A 27,708-nucleotide genomic window follows, 5' to 3' on the forward strand; every position below is an offset into this window, starting at 1 on the left:
CTGCGGTGCTGAGTGTCACAGGCCCTACCGTGCACCGCTGGCAGCCGGGGCTCTTCCTCCGTGGAAGGAGAGGAGAGGCTGACGCCGTCTTCCGTGGAGCGTTCGAGTGGCGCTGAGCCGAGCCCGCTCTGTCCGTGGACTCAAATGGGGCTCATGCACTGGGATTCTGAGCCCAGTATCCCGGGTATATCACACTGCCGCCGCCCCAGGGCCTGTTGGGTCCTGTGGGTCCCCTTCCTTCCCTGTGTCCCTCCACAGTCTCCAGTCCTGTCCTTGCTTCCCAGAGCCTAGGGAGCCCTGCAGATAGAGCCTCTTGTTCTTCCATGCCAGGCAGTGGCCCGATGAGGGGCCCCGGGAGCTGTTCCCAGGGCTCTCTCCTCACCTTGTCTGGCCTGTGGCAGCGGGGACATCGCTCGAGCTTCTCTTTTGCCTCACCATCCTCACGAGGCTGCCAAGGTGCTGTCCTTTTGGCACAGCCTCAAGACTGTAAACTTCATTTTTCCAGCCCAATTTTGTCTCCTCTTCTGACTTTCCGTGTAACTGGCCTGGAATACAGTGTGTCTTTCACAGTGAGACACATTCCTGCAGACTAGCTCAAGTTGCAGGGAATGTAGGCAGACTGCAATCAGGGACGCTCCTCTAGACGTGAATAGGCCTCCTTTCTCGGGGCCACTGGAGGATGAATCACTCACCATGTGTTGATCCACATAGGAACTCAGGACTCCATCTTTCATTTCTTTATTCAATAAATATTTATTGAACATCTACTATGTGCCAGGTCCAAGCCAGGGTGCTGGAGCACAGGGAGGAACAGTCTTGCTTCCTAGTGGAAAGGAAACAGATGGTAAGCAAATGTACAAGGTAATATTACCACTGTAGAAAAGGAAATAAACAGCAAGATGCTGAGGAGGCCCTGCTTTAGCCAGGCTAGTTAGCGGAGACCTTGCATTTAGGGTGAGACCCAATGGACCAGGGGGAGTCAGCCATGGACAACCCCAGGGAAAGGATGTTCTAGGCTGAAGGAACAGAATATGCAAAGGCCCTGAGGTAGGAATAAACTTGACCTGTTGAAGGAGCAGCCCCATGTGAAAGAACATGAAGGAAAGTTTACACACAGGAGTGCCTGTCCCACACTTTCTACATGATTGCTCAATCCTCCCTATAGCCCAGTGGGGTGTGCCCCATCCTCAGCTCCATTCACATGGGAGGAAGTTGAGGCCAGAGATGCAAACTGATCTCCTTACCAGGACATGGCTGGTGGCGTTATCTGGATGCAAACCCAGACAGCCAAACTCAGGGCTCAGACTCTGGAGCTCGCTGCTGCCCTGGCTCTAGGCAAGGAGGACACAGGAAGAAGCTTGCGAAGTATTTGTTTGGCTTATGTGAGACAAAACAAAACCAGCTGTGTCCAGGGGGCAACCTTGCGGGGCTGTGTGCTTCGTCCAGGACTCAAGGACTCATCCCCCGTGTGACTCAGGCACGCTTCGGTCTGGGGGTGTGGCGGCAAAGGGAAAGCCCGAGTCCCTGGGGAAAGGATCCAGTGTCTCTGTCCAAACCCAGGGGGCCTGGGTTGAGGGGCCCGCTGCAGCCTTTGGGGGCTGAGCTTTGCCTCCAACAGCTCCTCGCTGCTGTCGGCTTCCCGGGATTTCCAAAGCGGACATGGTAATTGGAAACAAATTTAGCGTGTTTCAGGCCATCAAGCCTCTTGAGCGAGCGTGCTTGCTGTGTGGTAGATATGTCTGTTTTTAATTTCCAGAGATGTGAGAAATATAGAATGACTTGATTCTTAATTTAGAATACTAAGAGAAACTGACTTGGTTGGTTTGCAAGCCCGTGTGAAACGTCTCATTCTGTTTTTATGGCTCTCCGTGAGATTTCACAGTGTCCTGGCCACCACCAGCACGCTCCTGCTGGCCTTGAGGCCTAGTGCGGCCCAGAGCGCAGAAGCGTCTGCCTTTGCCATGGCAACCTGGAGAAGCCAGCACCTCTGTTGGGAGCCAGGCGGTCCAGGTGCCATTGTCCAGCCAGCTGTGTCTGGCTCACCCTGAGCAGCCAGGTCCTGGGACACAGCGGTCACTGTGGGGCAGGGGAGCGTGAGCAGCATAACAGCTCTCATGGGAAGGGCTGGTCTGCGGAGACTGCGCCCTCCTTCCCTTCTAGAAGGGAGGCTGGCACCTTGGGCGCAGAGTGGAAGTTTGGACACTGTCGGGGCCGCAGAGAACAGGACAGAGGAGCCGCTGCACGCGGCACTGACACCGTGGTGCAGGGGGTGGCCACACAACACACACGGCTGGGTGGACGAGGGTGAGAGGTCTGCAGCTGTGTGGGCCGCCTGGGAAGGCCCCCCAGTAAGGGGCTGTCCTGTGACAGCTGAATGGTGAGAGGGCAGCAGAGGCGAGGTGAGACCCCGGGCGGGAGCCTGCCTGGCACGCGCCTGGCTTGTGTGCCGATGCCAAGGCCAGTGGGGCTGCAGGGGAGGCAGGAAGGGGTGGATTGCATAGGATCCTTGGCACAGTTTTTTTTCCTTTGTGTTATTGGGGATTGAAGCCAGGGCCTTCACACTGAGCTGTATCCCCGGCCTTTTTTCATTTTTAAATTTTGAGACAGTCTTCCTAAGTCATTAAGTTGCCCAGGCTGGGCTTGATCTTTTGATCCTCCTGTGTCAGCCTCCCAGGGTGCTGGGATTCCGCGAGTGCACCACCAGCCCAGCCAGACTCTCCTCACTCTTTGATCTGAGCGAGATGTCTCTGCTGACAAGGGGATTTGAGCAGAGCTGTGACAAGGTCCAACTCTCAGCAGCTGAAGCATTCTAGCTACCGTGCAGAGTAGTGTGTGTAGCTGAGGCCAGGGTTGAAGCAGGGAGACCGGGGAACAGATGCAAGAAGTGGCGGAGGCCTGGGTGGTGAACTTGAGTGGACGTGGGAAGCAGAACTGACAAGGCTCTGAGGAGGACCTGTGTGGGCTGAAGCGGAGGGAGGCTTTGGTGGAGTTCCTAATCCTGGCTCAGGTGTGGGTGTGGGACGCTTGCTGGGAGCCTGGGGTGAAGGGCATATCGTGCACTCAGCTTACTGGTGTGTGTGCGCATGCCCTAGGGTCAGGCGCGGGTTGAGAGTGGCAGGTATGAGCTTTGACATCTGCATCCTAAAATAAGTGCAGACTTTGGGATCCACGTGTGTTTATAAAAATCTCCCCATGCATGTGTGGCTGTTGGGAATTGCAACTCCCTTCCTATCAGCTTTTTGCTTCTTCAGAGCAAAACTTTGAGGGTGATGCCTATTCCTTAATATTCCAAATTCAACAAAATGCTACTTAACATGATTCATGTTTGAATTGATTGTAATTCAAAACTGGCCAGTTGCCAGCATGAAAATCAGTCTCGCGTTTTGGGTTGAAGTCATCAGCTGAGCATAGAGACGGCCCCGACCTGAACCATAGCACCATTTTGGGTTTTTCATTTACATTGGTGGGAAAGTAGTGTACCTTCAGTGGAGCAGGCACTTTAAATTTTGATCTTCCCTGGGCTAGTGATGTATGAGCTGGTCCTCTCAGAGACAGACAGTGGCAGTGTCTGTGGTCCCTAGGCAGCCTGAGGTCACCAGGAAGCAGCTCACTCCACCTTATGTCCCATTGCTAAGCTGGGGGCTCAGTAGGTTGGATGTATTCAATGCGTTTTCTACTTGAGGTATTTTCAACTTCACTGGGCTATGGCCATTGTAAGTCAAAGGGGCATCTGTACTATGCTGTCATCTGAGACTGCCTCATAAACAAGATTTAATGACAAGGGGAAATAGTCACACTGCAGTATGAAGTAGAAATAATATGTAAAGCATTCATATCTATGTGCCTAGAAGAAAGGGTACAAAATTTCAGTTAGACACAGAGAATGCTTTGGAGATCTGTTGTACAAAGTGGTACCTGGAATATGCATTGTATATTTCAAAATTGCCAAAACCATAGTTTTGAAGTATTTTCACTACAAAAATACAGGCCTGCAAAGTTATAGGCTTGTTAATTAGCTTGATTTAATCTTTCCATGATGTCAGCACACATTGTACCCTATAAGTGTATACAATTTTATTTTTATTTTTATTTTTTATTTTTGGTACCAGGGATCAAACTCAGGTCCTTGCGCTTGTGCAGCAGGTGGCGAAACCACTGAGCTAAATCCCTGGCCCTATACAATTATTTTTGTCAATTATAATATGAAAAATACAACTAATGATTAATTGTGAATGAAAAAAGAAAAGTTTGGAGAGTTGCACACAAATCCTTACATACTTTGAAGCAGTGTTTTGCAGGCACGCTGGTGCCATGTGCACCAGGAGCCAGGGGAAGCAGGCCGGTGTGGAGACTCTTGCCGCCATGGCTTACATGCTGCAAGGTTTGTGAACAGGTTACCCAGCCTCTTTGTCACCAAAGAAAGGACACAGATGCTCTCCACAGAGTGCTGTCTTAGATCTGTGCCTTCATGCACTTGGAATCCAAAGAAGAGCCTTCACCTAGGAAAGACACAGAATTCTCCTTGGGACCAGGCGAGATGGTGCCATTTATGCGTTATTTACAGGGAACGAGGGGGGCAGTGCTTAAATCACAGACCACTTGATCTTCCTCACACCTGATTTCCAAGTAGCTGGGCCGGCAAGGGGCGGAGTAAACCTACTGTGTCCCCAAACCTGCAACTTCCTCGTTGGGTTCCCTGTGATGGGAAGGTGCATTTCGGGGAGCTACATCCAGGTGCTGATGGGTGCTCCCCATTCACACATCAGGTCCTTGTGGTGTGCACTGAAGCGCTTCTTCCCGGAATCTATCAGCCGCCTGGAAGATGCACAAGGCAGAAGCCCTTTGCTTCCCCTCTGGCTGCAGGAAGCGGAGCCTCTTTTGCCTCGGAGGTCGCCTGAGCTCTACCTCAGAGCAGGTGTCTGGAGGTGACCTTGCTTGCCCAGGCCACCCCGAGGCCTCAGGACCAAAGTCTCACTACAAGGGACAACCAGGCATTGGAGACCTCAAGGCCAGTTGTGTCATCTCAGGTTATTAGCTTCTGCTTGCAAAACCTAGATCGCACTTTGGGAGAAGTGAGTAAGTGGCCATGCACTCTTCTGAAACTGGTGGGGATCTTCTGGGATGAGCCTGGAGCGGTCAGGACTCGGGCACAGCCTGCACTTTTCGGAGAGGTGGGGCAGTGTTGTCACTGTGCAGGATGGGCACAAATGTGTTCCATCTTCTCCTCTCTAAAATGGGTAGTAACTGACCTGTGTTACATGGACTTGTGTGATATGTGCAGAAGGTTGGGTGCTGTGTTTGGCACAAGGGAAGGTGGCACCATGAGTGGCTGCTTTAGGCTCAGTGACTTCTTCATGGTTGATTATTGGCCAAACTGAACAAAAGGACCAAGATCCTTATTACTGTGGAATTTATACTCAGGAGAAAGACTAATCAAACAACGAAATGAGGCAAATGCAGTGGAAATGAGGTCAGAAATCTAGTGGTGTAAATGCTGCACCTTTAATTCTCCAGGAAAAAAAAGCCCTGCTTTATAACATATACTCAAGTGACCAAAGTGGTGTCAACTGATGCTTAAAATTCCTCAGCATTTAGCAGTTTGTTCTTGTGAGACCCGAAGAGCTGACCCTGGCACTGGTGCATGTGAATCCTGTGGCTCAGGAAGGGGCTGAAGATCTGAAAGCTAAATGCACAGTGGAAAAGTACTCCAGGCAGAGAGAGCAGCTTGTGCAAAGGCCCTCGGGTCAGGATGCGCTTGGTGTGTTCCGTGAGCAGAAGGGCTGGTGTTGGTAGTAGCCTAGCAGGGTGCAGAGAGGAGACAGAGACTGGGCTGTGGGGACCCTCAAAGACCGGGGCACTTCCAACTTTGGATTTTATTCTAAGGGTACAGGAAGTGTTTGGAGGGTTGTAACCAGAGGGTGTCAGGGATCTGATTTAAAAAGATCATCGCACCGCTCCAGCAAGAGGCAGGCTGGGCGTTGCTCACCCCAGGGAGAGGCAGTGACAGCGTGGCGCAGTATGCCAACGTGGGAGGGGACAGGAGTGGTTGGACTGACACTGAGCAATGGGGCCATGACAGATGTATCTCCAGGTGCTCCCTGGCTGCCTCCCATGTGTCCACCCAACATGCCACTTCTGCTCATCTGTCATGGGAGGAAGCGGCAGCATGGGCTGTCAGCCTTCAGTCTGTCCTGCCTGGCTGTCTCCATGACTCTGTGAATCTGTCCTCACCAGTGCTGATAAATCCAGGAGAGATGAGGAAATGTATTTATCCTGGGTTCCAATGCAAAGCAAAAGCAAAAAAAAAAAAAAAAAAATCTCTTCTCAGTGTTGCCCTCCTTCTTTTTGATTTTTGCTACTGAGAATTTACCTGATCCTCAGATAAGAGGCTTCTGACTTGGGCTTTTATCTTTGCCCACGGCCGCCTCTTGGATGGTTACCAGACACCTATGTAAATGTTGTGGGTGTCAGCCCGGAGATTATGAGAAAGGTTGGCACTCTGCTCTGCTCCACTCCACTCCCAGCCTGTCTCTGTATAGATTTTAGAAGGGAACACTAGAGTTCCATCTTTCTAGATGGGCAGTGTCCAGCAGAACTTCCTGCGATGGGGAAATGTTCTGTATCTGTGCTTGTAGCCACGCATGGCTAGCGAGCAGTTGAAATGTGACCAGTGAGACTCAGAAACTGACCTTCAATTTTAACCTGGTTTAGGGTACATGTGTGGCTAATGGCTCTGTTGGAAAGCGCCGTTGTAGACCCTGTGTTATCATTCATCACTCTGGCGCCTTTTGTGACGGGTGACAGGAGGTCCCACTGAGTCTCTATAGAATTTCAGAGAAGGGAGGCATCTTAGTCAACTTGTCATAGCCTCCCTCAATTTGCAGAGAAAGGGATTTTAAATGATTGGTGTAGCGTTTCTTCTGCTGGGGAATGCCAGGAATTTATCAAATTTTTGGCTTGACCTTCTTTGGGCTTCTTAGACTATATAGTACATGAGACATAGACTGTGCACACTATGTATATGATACACTATATACAGTGTTATGTATATATAATATCTAAACTCATTAAATTTCCCAAGTTAAACTCATTAAAGTTCTCTGGAGTACATTCTTGGTGTGTAAAGTTAAAGTCCTCTGACCACCTTCTCAATCTTGAGCTCATCCACCGTCCTGATTGGTTGTGGTGGGGTCAGTTTGAAGCGCGTTCTTCTACACCTTTTCCTGTTGCATCCATGTGGGTGTGAATGGTTGGATGGAAAACATTCTGCATTGTTTCATAATTTGTAGGTTTTGACACATTTTTTTTCTTCAGAAATATGTGTGAGATCTTTCTCGGTCAATTTATAGACCTCTAATAAATAAATAGATAAATAGTATATATCACTGCCTGTTCATTACTATGTCTTTGTAGTAAACTCCTGTATAAACTTTTGTACACACCTGCAGGTATAGTGTTTCTGCAGTGCGCATACCGATGGGTAACTACTGGGTCATGGAGTGTCTTTTTTTTTTTGTACCAGGGATCAAACTCGAGTCCTTGCGCTTGTGCAGCAGGCGACGAAGCCACTGAGCTAAATCCCTGGCCTGAATGTCTATTTTTTAATGTCTGTGCATGTTCATTGGAGCTGTGGATCCCATATATTTTAAAACAGTTATTCCAGTTTTCATTCCTATCAGCTGCAGGCCGCCTTTTCCCCTGCAGTGTCCAAAGCATGTGGTAATATCAAATGTTGCACATGTGTCAATCTGACAGGTGAGAAATGGTGACTTTTGGTTGTTTAATTTGCATTTTTCTGTTTACAAGTTACATCGAATCTCTTCTGTGCTGATGGCCACGTTTTTTCCTACAAACTGCCTGATCAAACCAGACCAGAATGCCTACTATGTGCTAGGAATTTTTGTGGCAAGTGAAGCAGACAAATATCCCTGCTTTCAAAAAGGTGACAACTTATTTGTGGGAAAAAGACCAGGGCAAAAGGTATCAAGACACTGGATAGTGTCTTAATTTGGATTTTTGAAAGGAGAAGGCATTAGGAAAATTCACTAGAAGTGGGACTCAGTTTTAACTAGGATGGCCAAGGAATCTTTTACTTACTTTTAGCCATTCTTTATGTATTCTACATGGTAATTGTTTGCCTGTTATATGCTCCACATATTTTTTCCCATCTCTGATGATTTTTAACTTAGATTATAATAAATAACTAAAAGTATAATAGATTTTCCTTGTTGTTTTTTTGAAATACAAAATTTTGTTAACTGGAATATTATCATGTAAAAAAGTAACAATTCTTTCTTCTTATCTTCCCAGATGGCTGTAGTTAAGAACTCTGTGTTTTATCTTTCTAGAACATTTTCTGCCCTCACTGCTCCTCATCAACCCCCCATGACCATTCTCCTCGGTCCCTAGTTAACCACAGTTACTGGCTGCTTCTCCGTAAATGGAATTCTCATCTTTTGTGCTGTTTCGCAGGGCTGCTTAATATTCTGTTTTAGAGGGGATCTCTAATTTATCCAAGCACTCCCCCTGATTGGACGTCAGGCTTGCTTCTGGTTCTTCATTCATCCAGACCATTTAGCAACCCCTACTCTTCTGCTCCTCTTATCTCATTTGGTTGTCAGACTAGAGTCGTCACACCCTGCATGTTTTGTGTTTTCTTCTCCCAGCTCCATGGCTACATGGAAAACAAGCCTTTGGGGCTTCAGATCTTCATTGGAACAGCTGACGAGCGGATCCTTAAGCCCCACGCCTTCTACCAGGTGCACCGGATCACAGGAAAGACCGTCACCACCACCAGCTACGAGAAGATTGTGGGCAACACCAAAGTCCTGGAGATTCCCCTGGAGCCGAAGAACAACATGAGGGCGACGTAAGGGAGAGGGCGGTGGGTCTTTCTAGGGAAGTGAACTGGGCCCCTGGGTAGGGTATGGGAGAGGGCTCCCTGGAGGTGATGGCAGCTGCCATGGACAGCAGCGTGCAAACTTGTGAGTAACTCAAACTTTTCAAAAAAGTTCCTATTTTAAAAGTATCGTATGTGAATATTTTCAGGAGTCTTGGGAAGAAGAATACTCGTGCATCTTTGAATCATGTTGCTTTATGAGGTTAAATTGATGTGCATTTAAAAAATTAGTTTTACCTAAAGAAATGGTTGAGTAAAGATGTAGAGAAATCAAAGTCACAGAATGGATGTGCCCGTGGCTAAAAGTTTGCAAACACTGCACGCCTGTGTTGGAGTTAAAAAAAAAATTTTATGAGAAAATAAACTAACAGAAAAGCGGCAAGAAAGTATGAATTCCTGAGTACCATTCATTTAGATTTACCAGTTGTTAATGTTTCTCACATTTACTTTACCACTTCTATTTTTCCTCCCTGAGACATTTGACAGCTACTTGAGGATATTACTCCCTTTGACCTTTAAAACCCTCTGCGTGCATCTCCTCTTATACAGTAAGGTGCATTTAGCACACTCGAAATTAAACTTGGTACAGTGTTCTTACTGATGGAGCAGTCCCTAGGTATCACTGGTGGTGTATTTGTTTTTTGATACTTTTGAGAGTAGGGGAGTTGGAGTGAAAAATTTCCCTGGAGAAGTGATTTTAGCTGGGGAATTTCTCTGATTAGTTTGTAAATTTGTCTTTTTTTGATTGCCGTCTTGGTAGACACTCCTGGCTGGAATACTCAAGGTGGGCTGGGGCTGACTGATGTTATTTTGGCAGATTGCCCAGGGCAGTTTTGTGGGTGATTGCTCCTGCTGGCCGTGCTGATCAGTCACAAATGGGGCTGTTGGTCTCCTGGCAGGATTGACTGTGCAGGGATCCTGAAGCTCCGGAACGCGGACATCGAGCTGCGAAAAGGCGAGACGGACATCGGCAGGAAGAACACCCGGGTGCGCCTGGTGTTTCGGGTCCACATCCCCGAGTCCAGCGGCCGCATCGTCTCCTTGCAGACGGCATCCAACCCCATCGAGTGCTGTAAGTGGGGCTCCGAGGCAGGGTCTGGTTTGAAAGTGTCCTGGATGAGATTCTGCTCTGGATGGTGCAGCTGGCAGTTAGCCAGGTGGCCTGCAAAATTGCACAGGGCCCACAGGAAGGATAAGTGGTTGGTTTGGTTGGAGGTGCAGCTCAGTGGTACAGCACTTGTCCAGCATGCACCCTGGGGTCCATCTCTAGCACACTCCCCCCAAAAAGAGAAATAAAAAACACATGTTTTACATACCTCATGGTAGAGCGCTTGCCTAGCTTGTGCAAGGTCCTGGGTTCCATTCCTCACATGGCAAAGCAAACAAAGAAGATAATTCAGAATGATCAAAGGGGCCAGAGACAGTGGACACAGGCAGGTTTTATCTCTGCTTCTGTTTACTTGTGGCAGATTTTGCGGCCTCAGAGGTAATTAAAAAACAGTATGGCTAATGGGCAGTAGGTAGCCTACAGCTTTGTTTAGAATATTGGAAATGTATAAATACTGTTCTAGTCTTTAAAAGGGCAGATGCATTTGACGTGAGTTCATTGTACGTAGTGACCCTATGTTCCTTTTCCTCTCTCCTTTCAGCAAAAGTAACAGTAATGTCATAGTGGTTCTTGTTTGTGGAGCTTGGACTCTGCCAGTCACTGGTGGGAAACTCACAGCTGTCCTTGGGCTGGCTGGGGTCTTTATGCTCATTTTATAGACGAGGAGGGAAACATACAGGGGCTGAGTAAATGTGTGCACAGCGGAAAGGTAGCAGGGCTGGGGTTTGAACTTCAGCTTGTGCAGGGAAGCACCACACGCTGCCTGCATCTTCCCCTGGGTATTCCCTGGGGTGCCTGTGTCAGGGACCACGCCAGGTACTGGGCAGCCATGGAGGAGCAAGACATTTTCCCTGTCCTCAGTGAGCTGACAGTGTATTGAGGATAAGGACCCCACATGGTGGGTATAAAGTTGCAGAAGATTTTCAGAATCTGGTATAAAGTGGGCACCGAGCAGAACACCTGGCCTAGTTCTTCCTGGCTTTGAAAGTAGCTTTGAGCTTGTTCTTAGGTACTTTTCGGAAGAGAAATAATTATTGTGAGTTTTTTCAGTGAGACATGACAAAGCTTATTGTCTTGCTGCACCTTTGAAAGTTTAGCAATTCTTTTCAAAAGCATAAAGAGGAAAAATGTAAAACACTGTTTCAGACAAAAGCTGTTGATATGTGGATTTTTTAAGTCTGAGGTTATTTTATCTTGTTATAATCACGTTCCGTGTAAAATTATGTTGCAGGGGTTTTCCCTGCCTGTTCACTGGACATCTGTCCACAGCGAGGTGTCACAGCCAGGGAGGAGGTGGGAGGGAGGGTAGCAGGGTGGGTGACGGTTCGGACTTGGGAGGATTGGAGATAGGAGACCCATGTAGCACCTTCCCCACCTACGTGGACTCCATTTACCTAGCCCAGCCAGGGTTTTCACACGGGAGCATGCACTCTGTGTGGCCGAGTCTTCTGACTTTAAAGGATAAACCTGGAATCTACTGAGTTTTAAAAAATGGCAACTGGCCTGGAGGTGTAGCTCAGTGGCAGTGTAAGGGTTTTGCATGCACAGAGTTCTGGGTGCAGCCTCCCCTGTACACACACACACACACACACACACACACACACACACTCTAAAAAATGGCAAGAAATTAAAAATATTCTGTGACATCAGGCACATGGCCACTATTAATCTGAGGTGGTCTTGAGCCACAGATAACATGACTATGTTATGCAGAGAGGGTGGAACAGGACTGGCCCTCCAAGCAGAAGCCAGGGAGGAGAGAAGGGGCCCTTTTTTCTGGAGAGCACCAGAGTTTGGCCTTGGTTAGTCTTTGGAAAGGAATGAAGGAGCCCCTGGATTCCCTCTAGCATTTCTGGTCAAGATGAGGATCAGCTGAGTTGGTGGTGAGTTTGTTCTCTGAGCTAGGAGGGAGAGGGACCCAGCAGCAGGTGACAAAGGGACACAGATACTGAGAACCCTGCCAGTGTGGGAACTGGAATTCCCCTCCTCTGCTCAGCAGACCCCACCCCTGCCCCCAGAAGCCGGTCATGGTGGCTGCCCAACCCCATCTTGGTTTCCAACACCTCAGGATGTTTTTGGAAGGAAACGCAGGCTCTTCCTCGGAGCTTGGGGGATTTTGAGCAGAGAGGGCCTCCCCTTTCTGGCAAGTGACTCACTCTCCAGCCTCGCTGTGGTTTGCAGCAAGGTGGGGAGCAGGAAGCTTGAGCAGAGACCATCTGCCGGAGGAGCCCAGGTTCCTCTCTCTGGCTTCTTTAAGTCGGTTTATCTGACATCAATCTGAGACTTTAAGGATCATCGCTGAACCACAGGGACCTCCTATGAGGAGGGTGTTAGAAAGTTGTGTGAATCTTGAAAATCTTTTTTTTTTCTTTTTCTTTATAAAAAGCATTTGGCTGATCCACCTACCTTGTTGTGACAGATAAAGAAACTGAGGCTTTCTTGGTAAAATGATTCACTCATTTTTAGCGAGTAGGGGCAGAGCCAGAGTCTCTTGCTTTCTAGTTCTGTAAAAGCCTTCTGTTGGGTTTTGTAACGCACCCTGTCCTGCAGCCCACCCTGTGCGACCCCTTGGCCTCTCTCCTCACCCAGAATCTCATCTCATTGTTATCTCTTTCTTTGTTCTATTTTTCCCAGACCAGTGCCCAGTAGTTCCATAAATATTTATTGCCTAGTTGACTTACTGTATCATCTGTAGGGAGATACTCAACAAATATTTATTGACAACCAGTGAGTAACACAGACCAACACAGTGTGTATAAAATAAGTGTTTACTGAGTGTGTACCTGCTGGGGAGGGGAGTGGGTGCCGGGGTGGGGGTTGCTTATTTGCAAAGCTGACTTCCTTTGGAATTGCCTTTTACATACCATCTTGGGAAACATAGGTGAGTTCTCTGTGTCTAGTAAAAACCACAAACTCTCTGGAGAGCAATGTGAGTGCATAACGAGGCTCCATCTGTTCATCTGCACACCGGCTGTTGGAGGCCCAGCCTCACCTTTGCAGGTTGGTGCCCACCATTCCAGCTGCTGCTTCCACTGGGGCTGCAGTGCTGCCCAGAGCAACCCTAGCTTCCCCTCACCCCTCCTCTAGTCCCACTGAGACTCTGCTGAGCTTTGATACCCCTACCCTTCCACTGCAGAGAGATGTCGGCCCTCCCACGACAGAGGTCACACCCTTGGTGTGTCCCCCCTTGGTGTCCCCGAAGACGACCCTCTTGTGGGTCACAGCTGACAGCCTTCCCTTCCCCTGGCACCTACCTCGGCCCGGTTGTTCATGCCTGGGCCAGTCTGCCTCTCCTCAGTGGTCACTTCTGCTTCCTGCTGTGACTGAGCCCCTGCACCTTGTTGGTTACCTAGACTTTCATGACCACTTCCCATTGGTGGCTTAAAACCAAGAGGTGCTGTCTCGCTGGGAGCCAGAGGCCTGAAGTCACAAGGTGCAGGGTCAGCTTCCCCAAAGGCACCGAGGGAGAGATTGTGAGGTCTGTCCAGCTCCAAGGCTGCTGGTGTTCGGGTGCCATCTTTACACGGCCTTCTTCTCTGTCTCCGTGGGTCTTTTTCAGTTGTCCTTAACAAAATTCTCATTGGATTTACCCCCTACCCTAATCCAGAACAATCTCTTCTCCATCTTTACCTTAATTACATCTGCAAAGATCTCATTTCCAAACAAGGGACATTCTGAGGTAGCAGATGGAGGAGGGATTGCTGTTCAACCACTGCACCCAACCCCAGCTGCCTTTTTTGACTTCTCTTTCCATTGCCCTCAGTTTCTGTACACACCGGGGTCTTTCTCCCACGACTACTTGGCTTTGGCCCTTGCTGTCACCTCTACCCAGGACACGGGTTCTTGACTTCACCTGTACCTCCGAGTCACCTGTGATTTATTTTTTAAAAAATTCCAATGCCTAGATCCCAGCCCAGAGACTGATTTGGTTTGTCCGGGGTGTGGCCTGGCCATGGAGACTTTCCAAGGGTCTCCAGTGAATCTGATGTAGGACAGAGTTTGAGATCTGCTCACCCCACCCCATCCTTTGGTTGCTGGCTCACTCCCCCTTGTTCAAGATTCCATTTGTGTGGCTCCTCGGGGAGGAAGTGTCCCTGTCCTGCAGCACGGGGGCCCCTCTTTGTGCACTGACAATGCAAGTTTCCTGTTCATCTCCCTCCTGAGATGGTGGACCGGGTGCCAGGTCCTGGTGCACAGTGACAGTCTCTAGAGGCCCCTTGAGAAAGTGATGGGAAGACAAGCATCACCACATGGCCTAGGTGGAAGGAAGAGGCAGCGAGGGGACCGAAAGGAGGTGTCACAGCGCGTTTACTGCATCCTGTGAGAACCTTCCAGACCTCCTCTCTCCAGGGCTTGCTGTAGCTCTGCCCAAACCCTAGGACTTTTCTCCCTGCGTGGAGTTTCACAAAACACCTAATACAATTACACACCAATTCTGCCTGCTTGGAACACAGTGTGTGAATTCACTTGGCTCATTTTGCAACATGGAGGGTGGGTGTGGGGAGTGGGCTAGAAAGTGGCTCTTCATGCATGTGTTTTTCCTCCCCCGCCCCCACACCTTTACTGAGGTATGATTCAGGCACCGTAGATTGCACACATTGTAAGTATTCATTCAACTCCACGATGTTTGCCAATTACATATGCAATTGTCGTTTGCAAACAGGCTTCCCTTCATTCCTGTAGGTTCCCCGGGGGCCCTCCTACCAGTACCTCCCCATAATCACACAGAGGCAGCCCCTGTTCTGATTTCCGTCACCACTGATCTGCACTGCCTGTCCTAGAACTTTGTAGAATAGAATTAGAGGGTGTGGTGCTCGTATAGGTCCTGCCGTTTCTGCTCAGAATCACTGCTGTTGCACGATTCAGTAGCTCATTCTCCCTCACCAATGAGTAACATTCAGCTGTGGGAATGTAACAATTGTTTATGTACTGTTATTAGAAGTTTGGTTCATCCCCAGGGTTTGGGTCTTACAGCTGAGGGTGCTCTGAACATTCTTGTTCTAGTCCTTTTCTGGTCACAGGCTTTCAACTCTGTTGGGTGAAAACCTAGGAGTGCAGTTGCTTGGTCATAGGGTTAAAAGTGCGTTTCCTTTTCTGTGTTTTCTAGACCATTTTACACTCTGTGTGACAGTGTATGAAAGTTGCTCCCAGCTAGTTGCTCCACATCCTCGCCAGTATTTGTCATTGTCTGTCTAATTCTTGCCATTCTAGTGGGTGTAAAATAGGATCTCACTGTGGTTTTAGTTTGCATTTCCCTGATGACTAATGATGTCGAGCTTCTCCTTATGAGCTTGCTGCCTGTTTATGTATTATCTTTGGTGCAGGGAGTTTAAATCTTTTGCTCATTTTTTATTAGGTCATTCTTCTTTTGTTAATATATAGCAGTTTTTAAATATCTTCTAGCTGTGAGCCCTTTGTTAGATATATGTACTATGAATATTTTCCCCCTGTGCAACTTATATTCTAAATGATGTACTTTTGTGAGCATCGATATTTTGGTGAAGCAGAACTGGCCCTTTTTCACTCTCTTGGGCCTTGTGCACTCTGAATCAGCAAAGATATTTTCGTGCGTTTTCCTCTAGGAGGGTTGGTGTTCAGGGATGCGATCCCTCTCCGATGGGTTCGGTTTAGGGTGCGAGGCAGGGCCAGGCTCCACCGCTGCTGGCATGGACATGCAGTCGTTTCCTACATTGTTTTCAGAAACCAGGAGCTTCTTGCTTCCCCCACTCCTACCTACCCTTATATCCCCTGCCTCCACTGGGTCTGGGAGGTGGTGATGAGGAGGCATCGCTTTAGGAGAACCCTTAAAATGAGCCAGACCAGGATGGCATGCCGGCTTGCTTTGTAAAGCAGAAATGCCTGTCTCGTTCAACACTCATTCTTCCTATTAAAAGTAGATCAGGAGTGATATATACCGTAGGGCACTGGAGGTGAGTAGCCATCAAAATTATGTCCCTGCCCTCACAGAGTCACATTCTGCCTGGGAAAACAGACAGTAACGAACAAAAAGAGCATTTGAAACAGAGCAAAATGTCACCACAGAGTGGCGGGGATCGTGTGTTGGTGGCCTGGGGGTAGGGAATCAACACCAGTGCTGATCAGAAGAAGACCCCTGAAGAGATGCATATTAGCCAATTGGGAGTGTGGTCTGTATAGAGGGAACAGCAAGTGCAAAGGCCCTGAGGCAGCCATGAAGACTTCGGAGTGAGAGGAGGTGGGAGATGGGTGGCATGTGAGGTCTCAGACCAAGCTGGTGACTTGGGATTTAATTCTAAGTGAAATAAGCCTCTGGGTCTCCACAGGGGACTGGCATGAAATAATTTCTAGTTCACAGCTCATTCAGCACAATGCCTAGCACGAAGTAGATGCTAATAAACACTTAAAGGAGATGAGAGGGACAGGACAGGGACAGGTAAAGGAAAATGTGGGAGTTGATCTACCACCTACTTGGGTCAGGCACTTTCTGTATCGTTGCTGAATCATCAAAGAGCACCATGAAATTGGTGTCCATTCCCATTTTACAGATGGGAAAACGGAGGCACAGAAAAGGTGCACAAATAGCTTCCAGTCACATGAATAGGCCAGGTGTGCCGTCCACATCCTGCCGAATCCCAGGCCTGCAGGATGAGCTACATCACAAGTGACACATTAATTTGGGCTGGAAACAGGGGTTGTGTCATCTGGTTGTAAATCAGACAGCAGCTCCTGGTCTCCCTCCAAGCCCTATAGCAGGAAGTCTTGGGTGAAATTTGGGCCACGGGCAGAGGTCACACTGGCTGGGCCTTCATCAGTCTCTGCTCTGTAAGGAGATTTGTGAGCAGTGACCAAGAAGTCGCATTTCAGAAACATCAGGAGCAATTGCATCTCATTACAGGGGAGGAGTAGTTAGGGTTTGGGCTCTGGTGCCAGTGACCGGGGTTCAAATCCTGCCTCTGCCACTTAATCCTGGGGAAGTTACTTAACACTCTGTGCTCAGTTTCCTCATTTGTGGAACAGGGTTAACACTTGTACCTCCCCATTGGGTGGGGATGAAGTGTGTGAGTGTCAAGCAGTCAGAGCTGGCTGCGATCCCAGTGGGTGACCCCATGTGCCTCTGGTAGGTGGCCCAGTGTGGACCGATCTCATTTTTGTGCCCATGGCCCTCCTCGTAGCTCTGCAAAGTGGACTTCATGTCCTATGGCCAGGTAGCTGTGGGAATTTGGCAACACTGGTGGCTGCAGGTGAACAGGCAGCAAGTTGCACCCATGAGAGGGGCTGAGGGTCCTCAGGTGTGGAATAGGTGGCCGAGGAGTGCGTGGCAAGGGAGAGCCTGCCTGCAGGAAAGCTATATGGGCGGGGAGCCCAGGCTGGCTGATGTGGTTCCCTGGCTTGCCCTCAACCAAGCCAGTCTTGCTGGCCTGGGGAAGGCCAGGTTCCCTGGCATCGAACACCTGCTATGCGGCAGGCCCGCAGCTGCCTTTCTATTCCTGGCCCCACTCTGAAGGTCTATGCAGAAGGCTCTTCCACTGTGCTTGTGCAGAAAGAATGACTGAGAAAGCTTTGCCTGGCTCTGACATGTTCCGGAGACCGAGGCACAGAGCACCGCACTCAGGAACCAGGGAGCCAGGCAGTCAACTGGGGATTTGTGCAGCCCTGAGGAGGGTTTTATTACGTGTATGGAGGGACCTGGGAATGTTCCTGTCTGCCCACTGGCATGGTGGAGTAATGCTCTGCTTAGGAGAAAACAAGATCTCCTGTCCCGTCCCTGGTGCCACCTGAGTGGGCTGAGCTGAGGTTCCCTTGTCTGCAGGGCTGGGGGCCACCACTCCCATTCTGTAGGAGGAGGCTAAGCCTCCCTGAGGCCGGCAGCGGGAATCTGGTCCCCTACCCAGCAGGCTGCACCCTTGTGCTGGGAGGGTGGACACCTCGTCACAGAAGTAGCAACAAGGGTGAGCCACTCTTAGGGGGAAGAGTCCCTCTGTCCCCCTACTGTCCCAGGCTGGCTAGGGATGGGCAGTGAGGAGGCTGAGGGCCTGTCTGCTGGTGCTCCTCCCGGGGCTAGGCCAGGCTCGCAGCCAAGGACAGGGACCTGATACAGAGACACGGAGGGCTCACAGCGGCAGGAGCGCAGTGGCCGGGCTGGCCAGTGGGTGGGCGGTTGATGACGGGGGAGGGGAGGACCCCTCAGGCTGCGTGGCCAGTGGCTTTCCCACAGATGCCTGCGCCAAGTGTAGTTCAGGGTGGTGGAATCCCAGTCTGGGCCCCTGCTCGGCCTGTCTGTCTCACAGCCATGAGCTCTGACCTCTCATAGAGCTTCTCCTCAGGAAAGCTCGGGTCCTCGACTCCAAAATGGAAGTCCTCGCCTTGAGGTGCCGCAATAAAAATAAACAAAACTACCACTCCCAGAGCCCCGATGAGGTGCCACGCGTTCCCTGTACGTCCACTCAGTTAATCTGGAAACCGTCTTGTGAAGTCGGGGCTGTGATTATTTCTATTTTATAGGTGAGAAAACAGGCACGGAGAGCTGACGTAACTTGTCCAGATTCCTGACATTAGGTTGTCACCAAGCTGGGCTTTGAACCTGGGCAGTCACACTCAGCACCCTCACGTTTGCCTGCATCCCTGCGTCGCCTCACGATGTGTGTGCTTTGTAATATAAACAGAACATGTTTATCACGTGCCGGGACCCTGAGGTGCTTTCTGTGGTGTTGACAGAACCGGCCCCTCTGCAGAAAGGACTTTTCCTGGCCAACCTCTCCCACGTGTCCCTGGCGCCCCAACCCTGTGACAAGGCGAACTGCAGACAGCACCCCATTTCCAGACGCGGGTGGGTGGAGCTATGGGTGGGGCCCATGCCTCTCCCCAGTGGAGCTGAGCCACACTCTGTGCTCCATCCACAGGGCTGAGAGCAAACACAGGTGGGTTTAACCCACAGCACCTAGGAATTCAGAGCTCATAAAATACGAAAGCCCAGAGCCACTTTACGATGTGCCAGGAGCTGGAGCAGCTGTGGAGCTGGGGAAGCCGCTTTGTTAGGGCCACTGTGAAGCTTATGCAGGGCTAGGGATCCCCTCACACAGGCCAGGGCCCCAAGGATTGTTTAAGCCTAGGCCAGCTTTGGTTAGAAAACTGTGGGCAGGGGTTCTGGCTGGCCTGGACTCCAAGTGAGCAGGAAGCTGAGTGGAGTCGCTGGGGGCTGACGGAGTGGAGCGCTGCTGAGGCCTCCTGAGCGCCCTCCTTTAGGCCCTGGGCACCACCCAGCAGCAGCCATACGTGGTGCAAGTTACCTCAGACGGAGACAGGAGCCCAGACGTCATTTTGGTTGCTGTCTGCCTCTCCCCAGTTCCTCCTTTAGAGGCTAATTGGATACTTTCGCCCTGGGCTCTCTGAGGACTGGGGCCTGCATGGGAGGAGTTCCCCCATCCTCAAGTGGCCTCCGACTAGCAGAATTCAGCTCTTAAATAAGTGAGTGTAAAAGGGCTGGGGATTTAGCTCAGTGGTGCTGCCGCCTGCTTTGTAAGCAGAAGGTTCCAAGTTCAATTCCCAGTACCAAAAAAAAAAAAAGTGGGTATAACAAGTCACCTGGAAAGGTAGTCAAAATGCCATTGTCTGGCCCCTGCCTAAGCAACTCAGGACTCAGGGTGGGTGGCTGGGTGGCTGGGTGTGTGTGTGTGTGTTGGGGAGGCATCTGTGTATGTGGCTTGGGCTGCATTAAAGCACCTGCCTCAACTGGGGGACTCTGCTCCAAATGGCTGGGGAGCTACACTTTGAGAATGTCTGGCAGCTAGGGTCAAGAAACCTGGGTGAGGGCTGGGGATTTAGCTTAGTGGTTTCACTGCCTGCTGCGCAAGTGCAAGGTCCCGAGTTCGATCCCCGGTACCAAAAAAACAACAGAAAAAAAAAAAAAAGAAACCTGGGTGATAAATTGAGGCTCCATCAAGAACCACAGTGGCTGCAGAGGTAGTCTGGGTCAGCGTGTGGGCGTGGCCACCCAGGCTTGGCAACATAGCTAACTCTCCAGCTCTGGGTGTCACTGACTCTGCTGGCAGGACTTCCTGTGCCAGATGGTTAATGATGGTGCAGATTACGGTTTCTTGAGTGCTTAGCGAGCTCTTAGGCATAGGCTAAGTGTTTTTGTCTTAGATACTTTCATTGTGTCCAAATACACACAACACTGAACTTACCAATTTAACCACACATTCATAGTATTATGCAACTACCAACTCCAAGTAATTCTGGGGCTTTTCCTTCACCATGAAAAGAAACCTTGTGCTGATTATCAGTCACTCCCTATTCCCTTCTCCCCGCTCCCCGGTACCTGTCCATCTACTTTACATTTGCCTGTTGGATGTGTCATATAGATAGGATCATACAATATTTGTCCTTTGATGACTGATTCCTTCCACCTAGCAGGCTGTTTTCAAAGTGCTAGTACTTTGTTCCTTTTTGTGGTTGAAAACATTCTGTATGAGTGTACCACCTTTGTCCACGTATCCATCCCTGGACATCTGAGTTGACCTTAGATGTTTTACCAACTGAGCTCTGACCCTGTCCACGTATTTGTGTGTGAAATCTCTAGCACTGTGTGAAGCAGACCCGTAAGATCGGGGCCTGTTAGGATTTGACAGAGGAGACATTGAGACTCAGAGAGGTGATGCGATTTGCCCAGGGTCACACACCAGGGTGGTGGCAGATGCAGGACTCAGACCCATGGCTTTCCTGACTCCCTGTCTATATCCTGCTGCTGCTCCCAGTGCTCTGCACTGCCCCACCTAGCAGCAGTGCTGCCACAAACGGTACTAAACTGGCTGTGGTCCCGGAGACATGCTGGGGTCCTATCCTCAGACCATTTCAGTCAGAATCTCTTGAACTGTTGCTGGCAAATAGGGACAATTTTGTATCTTTCTTCCACCAGCCATTTTGCAGACATTTTTGTTTGTCACAGCTGAGGGGTGGGCTACTGGCTTCTTGTGCTAGTTCACAGAGTGGTCCCCACCACAAAGAATGACCAGTGGCCTTGGGCCCACGTTGCTGTGGGCTCAGGGCCTTGATACTAGTAGCTTTTCAGCTCTCTGGCTGGTCCTGCGTGCAGCTGGAGCTGAGCAAGGCTCCTCCTGGGTTCCCAGCTAGGCTGCAGACAGGGGAGAGAGGTCTGGGAAGGCCCGAGGCTCTGCATTTCCTTCTGCTGCCTCGGGCAGTGCTTTGATTTTCAGGATGAGATAAGCTTGACAGAAGCTGTCCTGGACTCTCCTCCTCTTTAAATTTTCATTTTAAAAAATGCTTCCCTGCAGTGAAGGAGGCAGGAAATGCATCTCTGGCCACTGCTTGAGACTGAGGCTTTGCAGGGAGAAGCAACGAAGTTGCTTCAGGAAATAGATGAGTGGCGTTCAGAGCAATGCACAGTGATTCACCAGGTGCCCTCTGAGCCGGGCTCCCACTCAGCGCCAAGCTCTCAGCCCCGTCCAGTCCAGCTGGGCTGGCTGCAGGCCCTTGGCTGGGTCGCCCAGTAGCGATGACTCAAGTTTTCCACCTGTAAAATGGGAGGGGTGGCTCTTGCCACCTCCCTACCCACCCCCAGCGCCAGAAGCCCATAAGCCCCTGTGGCCCCCAACTCCATCAAAGGCAGATCTTAAAAGCCAGGCCCTGGGGCTGCTGTTTTCACTGCTAGTAAATCTCCATTTGTGGCAGCTCAATTGGGCAGTCATCACAAAACTCCAATATTGAAAGAAAGGATTAATAACCCAGCCCATGTGGGAGAAATTAGCAGCTTCTGCCAAGAGGCCTTTTAAGACACCCTCCACCCTGCAGTCGGGCTCTGGGAACAGAGCTGGAGTGGCGGGGTTGTGCCTTCAAGGCCAAGTGTCAGGATGCTTCTGGCTGGTGCAGGACAGACTCCAGAAATACTGTCCACTGCATGCTTGCTCCATCTGCCTGCTCCATCTCTGGCCCAGCAGTCTCAGGGTAGAGGGAAGGGGATGCTCGATACCCAGAGGGAAGGGTTAAGTTTGGGCCATGGCTCTCAAGGGGCTGCTGCCTCAGCTCCCGGATGGGGAAGTCCACAGGCCCCAGGCATGGAAGGTGCTGGCCCTGTGCCGGGTTCTCTGAGCTCCAGGAGGGGAGCCAACAGCTGGGGCTGACTCACAGTGGGGAGGGCCAGCCTCTGGGCCCACGCTGGGAGGTGGGGCCTGTGGAGGCGGAGGCAGGAGGCGGGACCTGGGCTGTGGCTGGAACCTGTTTGTCACCTGCCTAGGGAAGGCAGCCTGCCCTCCCTGGGGACCAGTGGCTGGTGGGAGGGGGCTCTGAGCCTGGGCTTGGCGCTGGCAAGCCTGCTTGTAAGGGCTCAGGTCTGATCCTTGCCCCTTACCACTCGGCCAAGCAGTGGGTGACTTGACTTTGCTTAGACTTAGGTTTCTCCCTGGTCAGATGTGAATAGTGTGAATATTTCCTTCCTCAGAGGGCAGCTGTGAGCATCCGTGATATTCTGGTTCAGTGTAGATATGTCCTGCTCCTCTTCCTCTCATTCATTGTGGATATAAATAAGTAGACTTATTGAGAGTCACCCCTGTCCACATCTATATCCATCCATCCACCCACCCGCCCACCTCATGCTCCTCCTGCTAAGTGTGGCCCTGTCATTGGCTCTGGCCTTGATTTAGAGCAGGATGAAGGCAAAGCCCCTCCCTCTTGGGGTGACATTTTAGTGAGAGGAGAGATACAAGAAGATGAAGCAAGAAAAGCTCCCCATGGTATATCTGAAGCGAACATTTCCCTGAGCAAGTACAGCTGCTCAGAGTGGGGCATGTGCTCAGTATACACGAGAGACATTGAGAATATTCTGGAAGTGTGGCAGGAGCAGTGTGATCAGGGGAAGCTGAAGAGCTGCCCATGGGGCCAGACCCTGGCTGTCCTGCCGACCATGTTAAGAAGGACACATGAGTCCTAGGGTGATTGCATCTAAGTCTCTTGGGACTGTAGTCCTAAGGTCAACACGCAGGATGCTCTTGTGTTTGGACTGAAGATGCAGCAGGAGAGAGAAACTTTACAAAAGCGCCCCTGATAGGAAGGTCAGTTTGATCATCCTTCATAAAAGCAGAGGTCAAATTCTCAGTCCCTTTCCCATCTGTCTGTGAGAATGGGTGTGTGTCCCTTGATTCATGAAAACAAAGAGTGTAGTCAGAAGGAAGGTAGCTTAAACCATTCCAGCACTTTTATAAAAACATAATGTTTGGAGTCCCTGGTCATCAGGGGTGGTGGTTCCACATCCATGGTGACAGCAGGTGACAAAGCATGTCGTATCGAATGGCTACCATGAAATCGGACTGGCCCTCATGAGCAGATGTGTCCTTGTCACAGTGACCTCTTTTTCTCTTGCCTGCAGCCCAGCGGTCCGCCCACGAGCTGCCCATGGTGGAAAGGCAGGACATCGACAGCTGCCTGGTCTATGGGGGCCAGCAGATGATCCTCACGGGACAGAACTTCACGGCCGAGTCCAAAGTCGTGTTCACCGAGAAGACCACAGGTCAGTGGCTTTCTGAGCTCTTTGTCCTTTGGAGCCACACACTAGTGACTGTCTCTCTTCCGGTACAGCAGTTGTGCAGTTTCCCACACTGCTCTTTTTGCTCATTTTCTCCAAGGATCTCCAGGACCACAGTTCACCACTGCGTGGCTGTGCTGTGAGGTCTTTTAGCGGCTCCTCGGTTGCTTTGATGGATACTAAGGCAGACTGTCAACCTTGATTCTTTAAAAAAAATTTTTTTGCGTAGAGAAGCAAACCTTTAAAAACTTTTCTATTATGAAGGAGAGAAGCTGAATGGCATGGTGATTAACCCTGTGTGTTCACCAGGTTCAAATCCTAGCATGCCTCTTGTGTGCTCTGTGACCTCAAGCAGATTGCCTTTCTGTGCCTTAGTTTCCTCATGCATAGAGTAATAAGAGTTCTCACCCCATACAGTTGTCACGAAGGTTAAATGAGTTATATATGTGAAGGAATTGTGGCAGCACCAGGTGTATTATAAACCAATGAACGTTGTCTACATAGTCCTTATCATAGGTAGTGCTATAATATACTGCTAAGATGAATTGACACGTTCACAACCAGCCATAATTTGTATATCTCACTGTCAGGTGGCTAGTGCCACCAGTAGTACATGCATGCCTGTCCTCTTAAGCAGCTTTTTATTAATTTTATTAGTAAAAAGGATGATAGATGTGATTAGATCCAGTTGTACCACCGGTGGTTCAAGCCAGTGGAAACGTATTAGTCTTCTTATGCTCAGGCCTCTGGGTATACCTTTTTGTATTTATTTGGGATTGACTCCTAGCAGTGGAAATTTGGATAGTCCTTTTGAGGGCTTTAAGTACATATTGCTAAATTATCTACCAGAAATCTACAAACTAAACCTTCTACCATATCAGGAACAGTTTCATCCTATTTCAAAAATGTCTTTTTTTTTTTTTAAATTAAAAAACAATCTGTGGATTGGTACTCATTTGTGCTTTGGATTTCTCTTCTGTGCGAGGTCTAATGTCCTTTTTTGTTGGCTGTGTACCAGAAGTGCTCAGTAAGTGGCTGATGCAGCTGAGGCAGGAGGCTGTGCTGTCTGTGTGCGTCCTGCTACCTGAGATGTGTGCAGAGCAGTGGTTGGGTGGAGACCAGCGGGGTGGGGGTTCGGGTCCCCTTCTGGAAGTGGAAGTGTTGTGTCAGACATGCTTAGGCACCTTCCTGGATGGGCCTTGGTGTCACTCCTGAAAGGCAAGAGGTCCAGGAGGGCCTGCCCGAGGGGTCCAGATGAGGGAGGCGGGTCCTGGGCAGGATATCTCCTTGGGAGCTGTCAGCCCTGCGTTAAATTCTGGGAATGCCTGCAGCGTGGGAAGGGAGAGCAACAGACAGAATGCTGGGTGCCTCGTCACCCGTCAGCACCTGAGGAGTTGTCCCAGCAAGAGGGGGACCGGAAGCCTGGTCCTGGAGACCAAGTGTCGGACATCGGAAAGGTCAGCAGAGCAGATGTCATGCACGCCAAGAAGCCCAAGGTCACTGACGTGCTGTGACGTGCTGGTGCGCGGTCTGAACAGCACCAGCCCTGGTGGCAGTGTGGGAAGGAACCGGTTTAGAGGAGGAACCGGAGATAGTGGAGCCGAGCCGCTCAGGCAATGGCCTGCGGCTGCCTGTTGTTGTTGACATCATGGGCGCATGTGTGGTGGGGGCGACCTGTGCAAGGAGAAGGATCAGAAGCTTCCCCATCCTCGCCCTACTAGGTGCCGAATCACGATAACCAAAAATGTCTCCTCCCTTGCCAAATGTGCCTGGGGGTGGGAGGGGCGGAGTCCCCAGTGGGGTGCTGGGGACAGCAAGGAGAGGAGCAGGAGAGAGCAGAGTATATCTTTAATCTTTTTTTTAATATTGTGGACATTTTTTAGGTGTTTTACATTCTCTGAGGATCCAGTGTTAAACAGATGCGTAGCATTCTGTTACATGGTCTTACAGTGCTTTACGGAACTGTTTCCTTTTCTGTGAGCCTGGTTAACATTGGGAAATATCTGGGTGGGTTAGGCAGAAATCAGAACTAGAAGTCTCCCAGTGCCAGGTAGAGACATGCCCTGGGTTTGGTCTGGGTCTGGGTAAGGTAATAGGGGGGTCATAGTGGGTTCTTGAGCAGGAGAGCAACATGAAATGTAAATGACCAAATAGATTTATCTCTGGAGCCAGGAGAGACATTTGTAGTACTAGGAACCCACCCTGCTGGCCTTCTGCTGACTCTGACAAGAAGTCTGACATGGCTTTAAAGTACCTTGTGGACACAGGGGAACATGCCACACAGATGTAAGATTCTGTCACTCATGTCCAGTTGACAGAACCTCTGTGCTGCAGACTGTGTAGGGAAAGACTTGACTTGGGTCAAGACTTGGGACCTACTAAGACTTGGGTCCTACTAAGCTCCTCGGGGAGCTTGGTGTCACCCAAGTTCTAGTGTCCTGGGACCTCAGTTACTTTGAAGCTACCTCAGGTGTTGGATGGATGGATGGATGGTAGGATGGATGGATGGCAAGATGGATAGATGGACAGATGGATGGTAGGATGGATGGATGGATGGCAGGATGGATGGATGGATGGCAGGATGGATAGATGGATGGATGGATGGTAGGATGGATGGATGGATAGATAGATGGATGGATGGTAGGATGGATGGTAGGATGGGTGGATGGATAGATAGTTGGATGGATGGCAGGATGGTTGGATGGGATGGATGTATGGATGGATGGATGGTGAGATGGATGGATGGTAGGATAGATGGATGGATGGATGGTAGGATGGATGTAGGATGGATGGATAGATAGATGGGTGGGTGGCAGGATGGTAGGATGGATGGATGGTAGGATGGATGGATGGCAGGATGGATGGATGGTAGGATGGATAGATGGATGGGTGGCAGGTTGGCAGGCATTTGCCCTCCAGCTTCCATTCTCTTGGTTTTGCAGAAAGCACATGTTTACATCAGACAGGTAAGCAGGGAGAGCTCAGGCACCACCCACAGATGGTACACAGCCATGACCTCTGGTTCTGCCTCCCTGAACCCTCTCTGTCCTGGTCCTACAGGAGCCATGTCCATAGATCACACCACGTGCTCAGGGCACAGTAGGTGTCACCTCTGTGGTGCCCCAGTGTCATCCTGCTCTGGCCATGCACTTCCTATGGTCCATGCACACTCCCCAGGTGCAGGCCAGACAAGCATTGGGGACCGTGAAGTGCATGGGTACAGGCACGGTCCCTGAGGTTGGACAGCCCAGGGTTGAATTTATCAGCATGCAGTGGCTGGCAACACTGGCTAAGTCACCACACTTCTCTGGGCCAGCACCCCCTCGTTATCAAATGCAGGTGATTTTGTGCTCTGGGGAGGTGAGAGTGTATCATGAGACCATCTTGCTAAGGTCTGTGCACAGGGCTGGGTGTCTTGATAATGATCAATATGTGGCAGCTTTTATTATCATTATCATTATACTTTGGCTGTGGAAGGACAAAAACCAGTAAGAGGTTACCTCATGGAACCACAAGACATTGAAGAATAATAAAGAGAAGTAATAAACTCTGGGCCAAGCCTTCTTCTCTGCGCTCCCTGTATGTTAACTGATCTTACTCCTCTGATATTACTCAAAAATAAGCTACTTCTCTCCCTGTTTTACAGATGAAACTCTTAGGCAGGGAGGCTAAGTAACTTAGTGAATGTCACCCAGCTGGTAAATGGCAGTGATATTTAACCCGAGGCAGTCTGGCTCCAGAACCCTGGACTGTTGTTAGCTGTTCTGCTCTGAAGAAGTTTAGAGCCAGGCTAGTGTGCCTCAAGCCCTGGCCTTGAGCCATTTTGGGGCGATGGGGACCCTCCCTGGAATTGTGCCATGTCCCAGGCATCGGGAGGACCTTGCCTGCCTGAGGGGCCCCATGAGAGAGCTGTTCCTGGATTGATGACAGAGACCAGGAGCGTCCGAGACAACTGGAGTCCCTGCCACAGTGGTGGGCTCCCTGTGTGGGGTGCCTGGTGCCCTGCAGCCCTCATGGAGGGGTCCCCTTGAACTTGCAGAGCGCTGGGCCTGCCTTTTTGACCTGAGGAGCTCCAGCCCGCGCCCAACTGATTCCTGCAGGGGGAATCCCTATTGCTCAACTTCTTTTTTCCAAAACTCATCTTGGTGCCCATCTCCATGGACACCTTGGCCGGCCGGGGCGCTGCGG

At 50.2% G+C, this 27,708-nt stretch overlaps 1 protein-coding gene across 2 annotated transcripts in view; it reads left to right on the plus strand.

Moving 5' to 3' along the window:
- The window catches only part of Nfatc2 (nuclear factor of activated T cells 2), a 117,867-nt gene that overhangs the window by 43,905 nt on the left and 46,254 nt on the right, over positions 1-27,708 (plus strand). For both annotated transcript variants that reach the window (XM_013077178.3, XM_004858043.3), the window contains exons 4-6: positions 8,667-8,869; positions 9,799-9,971; positions 23,365-23,505. In XM_013077178.3, the coding sequence (XP_012932632.1) occupies positions 8,667-8,869; positions 9,799-9,971; positions 23,365-23,505 (517 nt within the window). The remainder of the gene's footprint in view (positions 1-8,666; positions 8,870-9,798; positions 9,972-23,364; positions 23,506-27,708) is intronic.

The sequence above is a fragment of the Heterocephalus glaber genome, unplaced genomic scaffold, assembly GCF_053883595.1.
Source record: "Heterocephalus glaber isolate CG9 unplaced genomic scaffold, H.glaber_assembly_v1.0 deba00001673, whole genome shotgun sequence".
NCBI lineage: Eukaryota > Metazoa > Chordata > Mammalia > Rodentia > Bathyergidae > Heterocephalus > Heterocephalus glaber.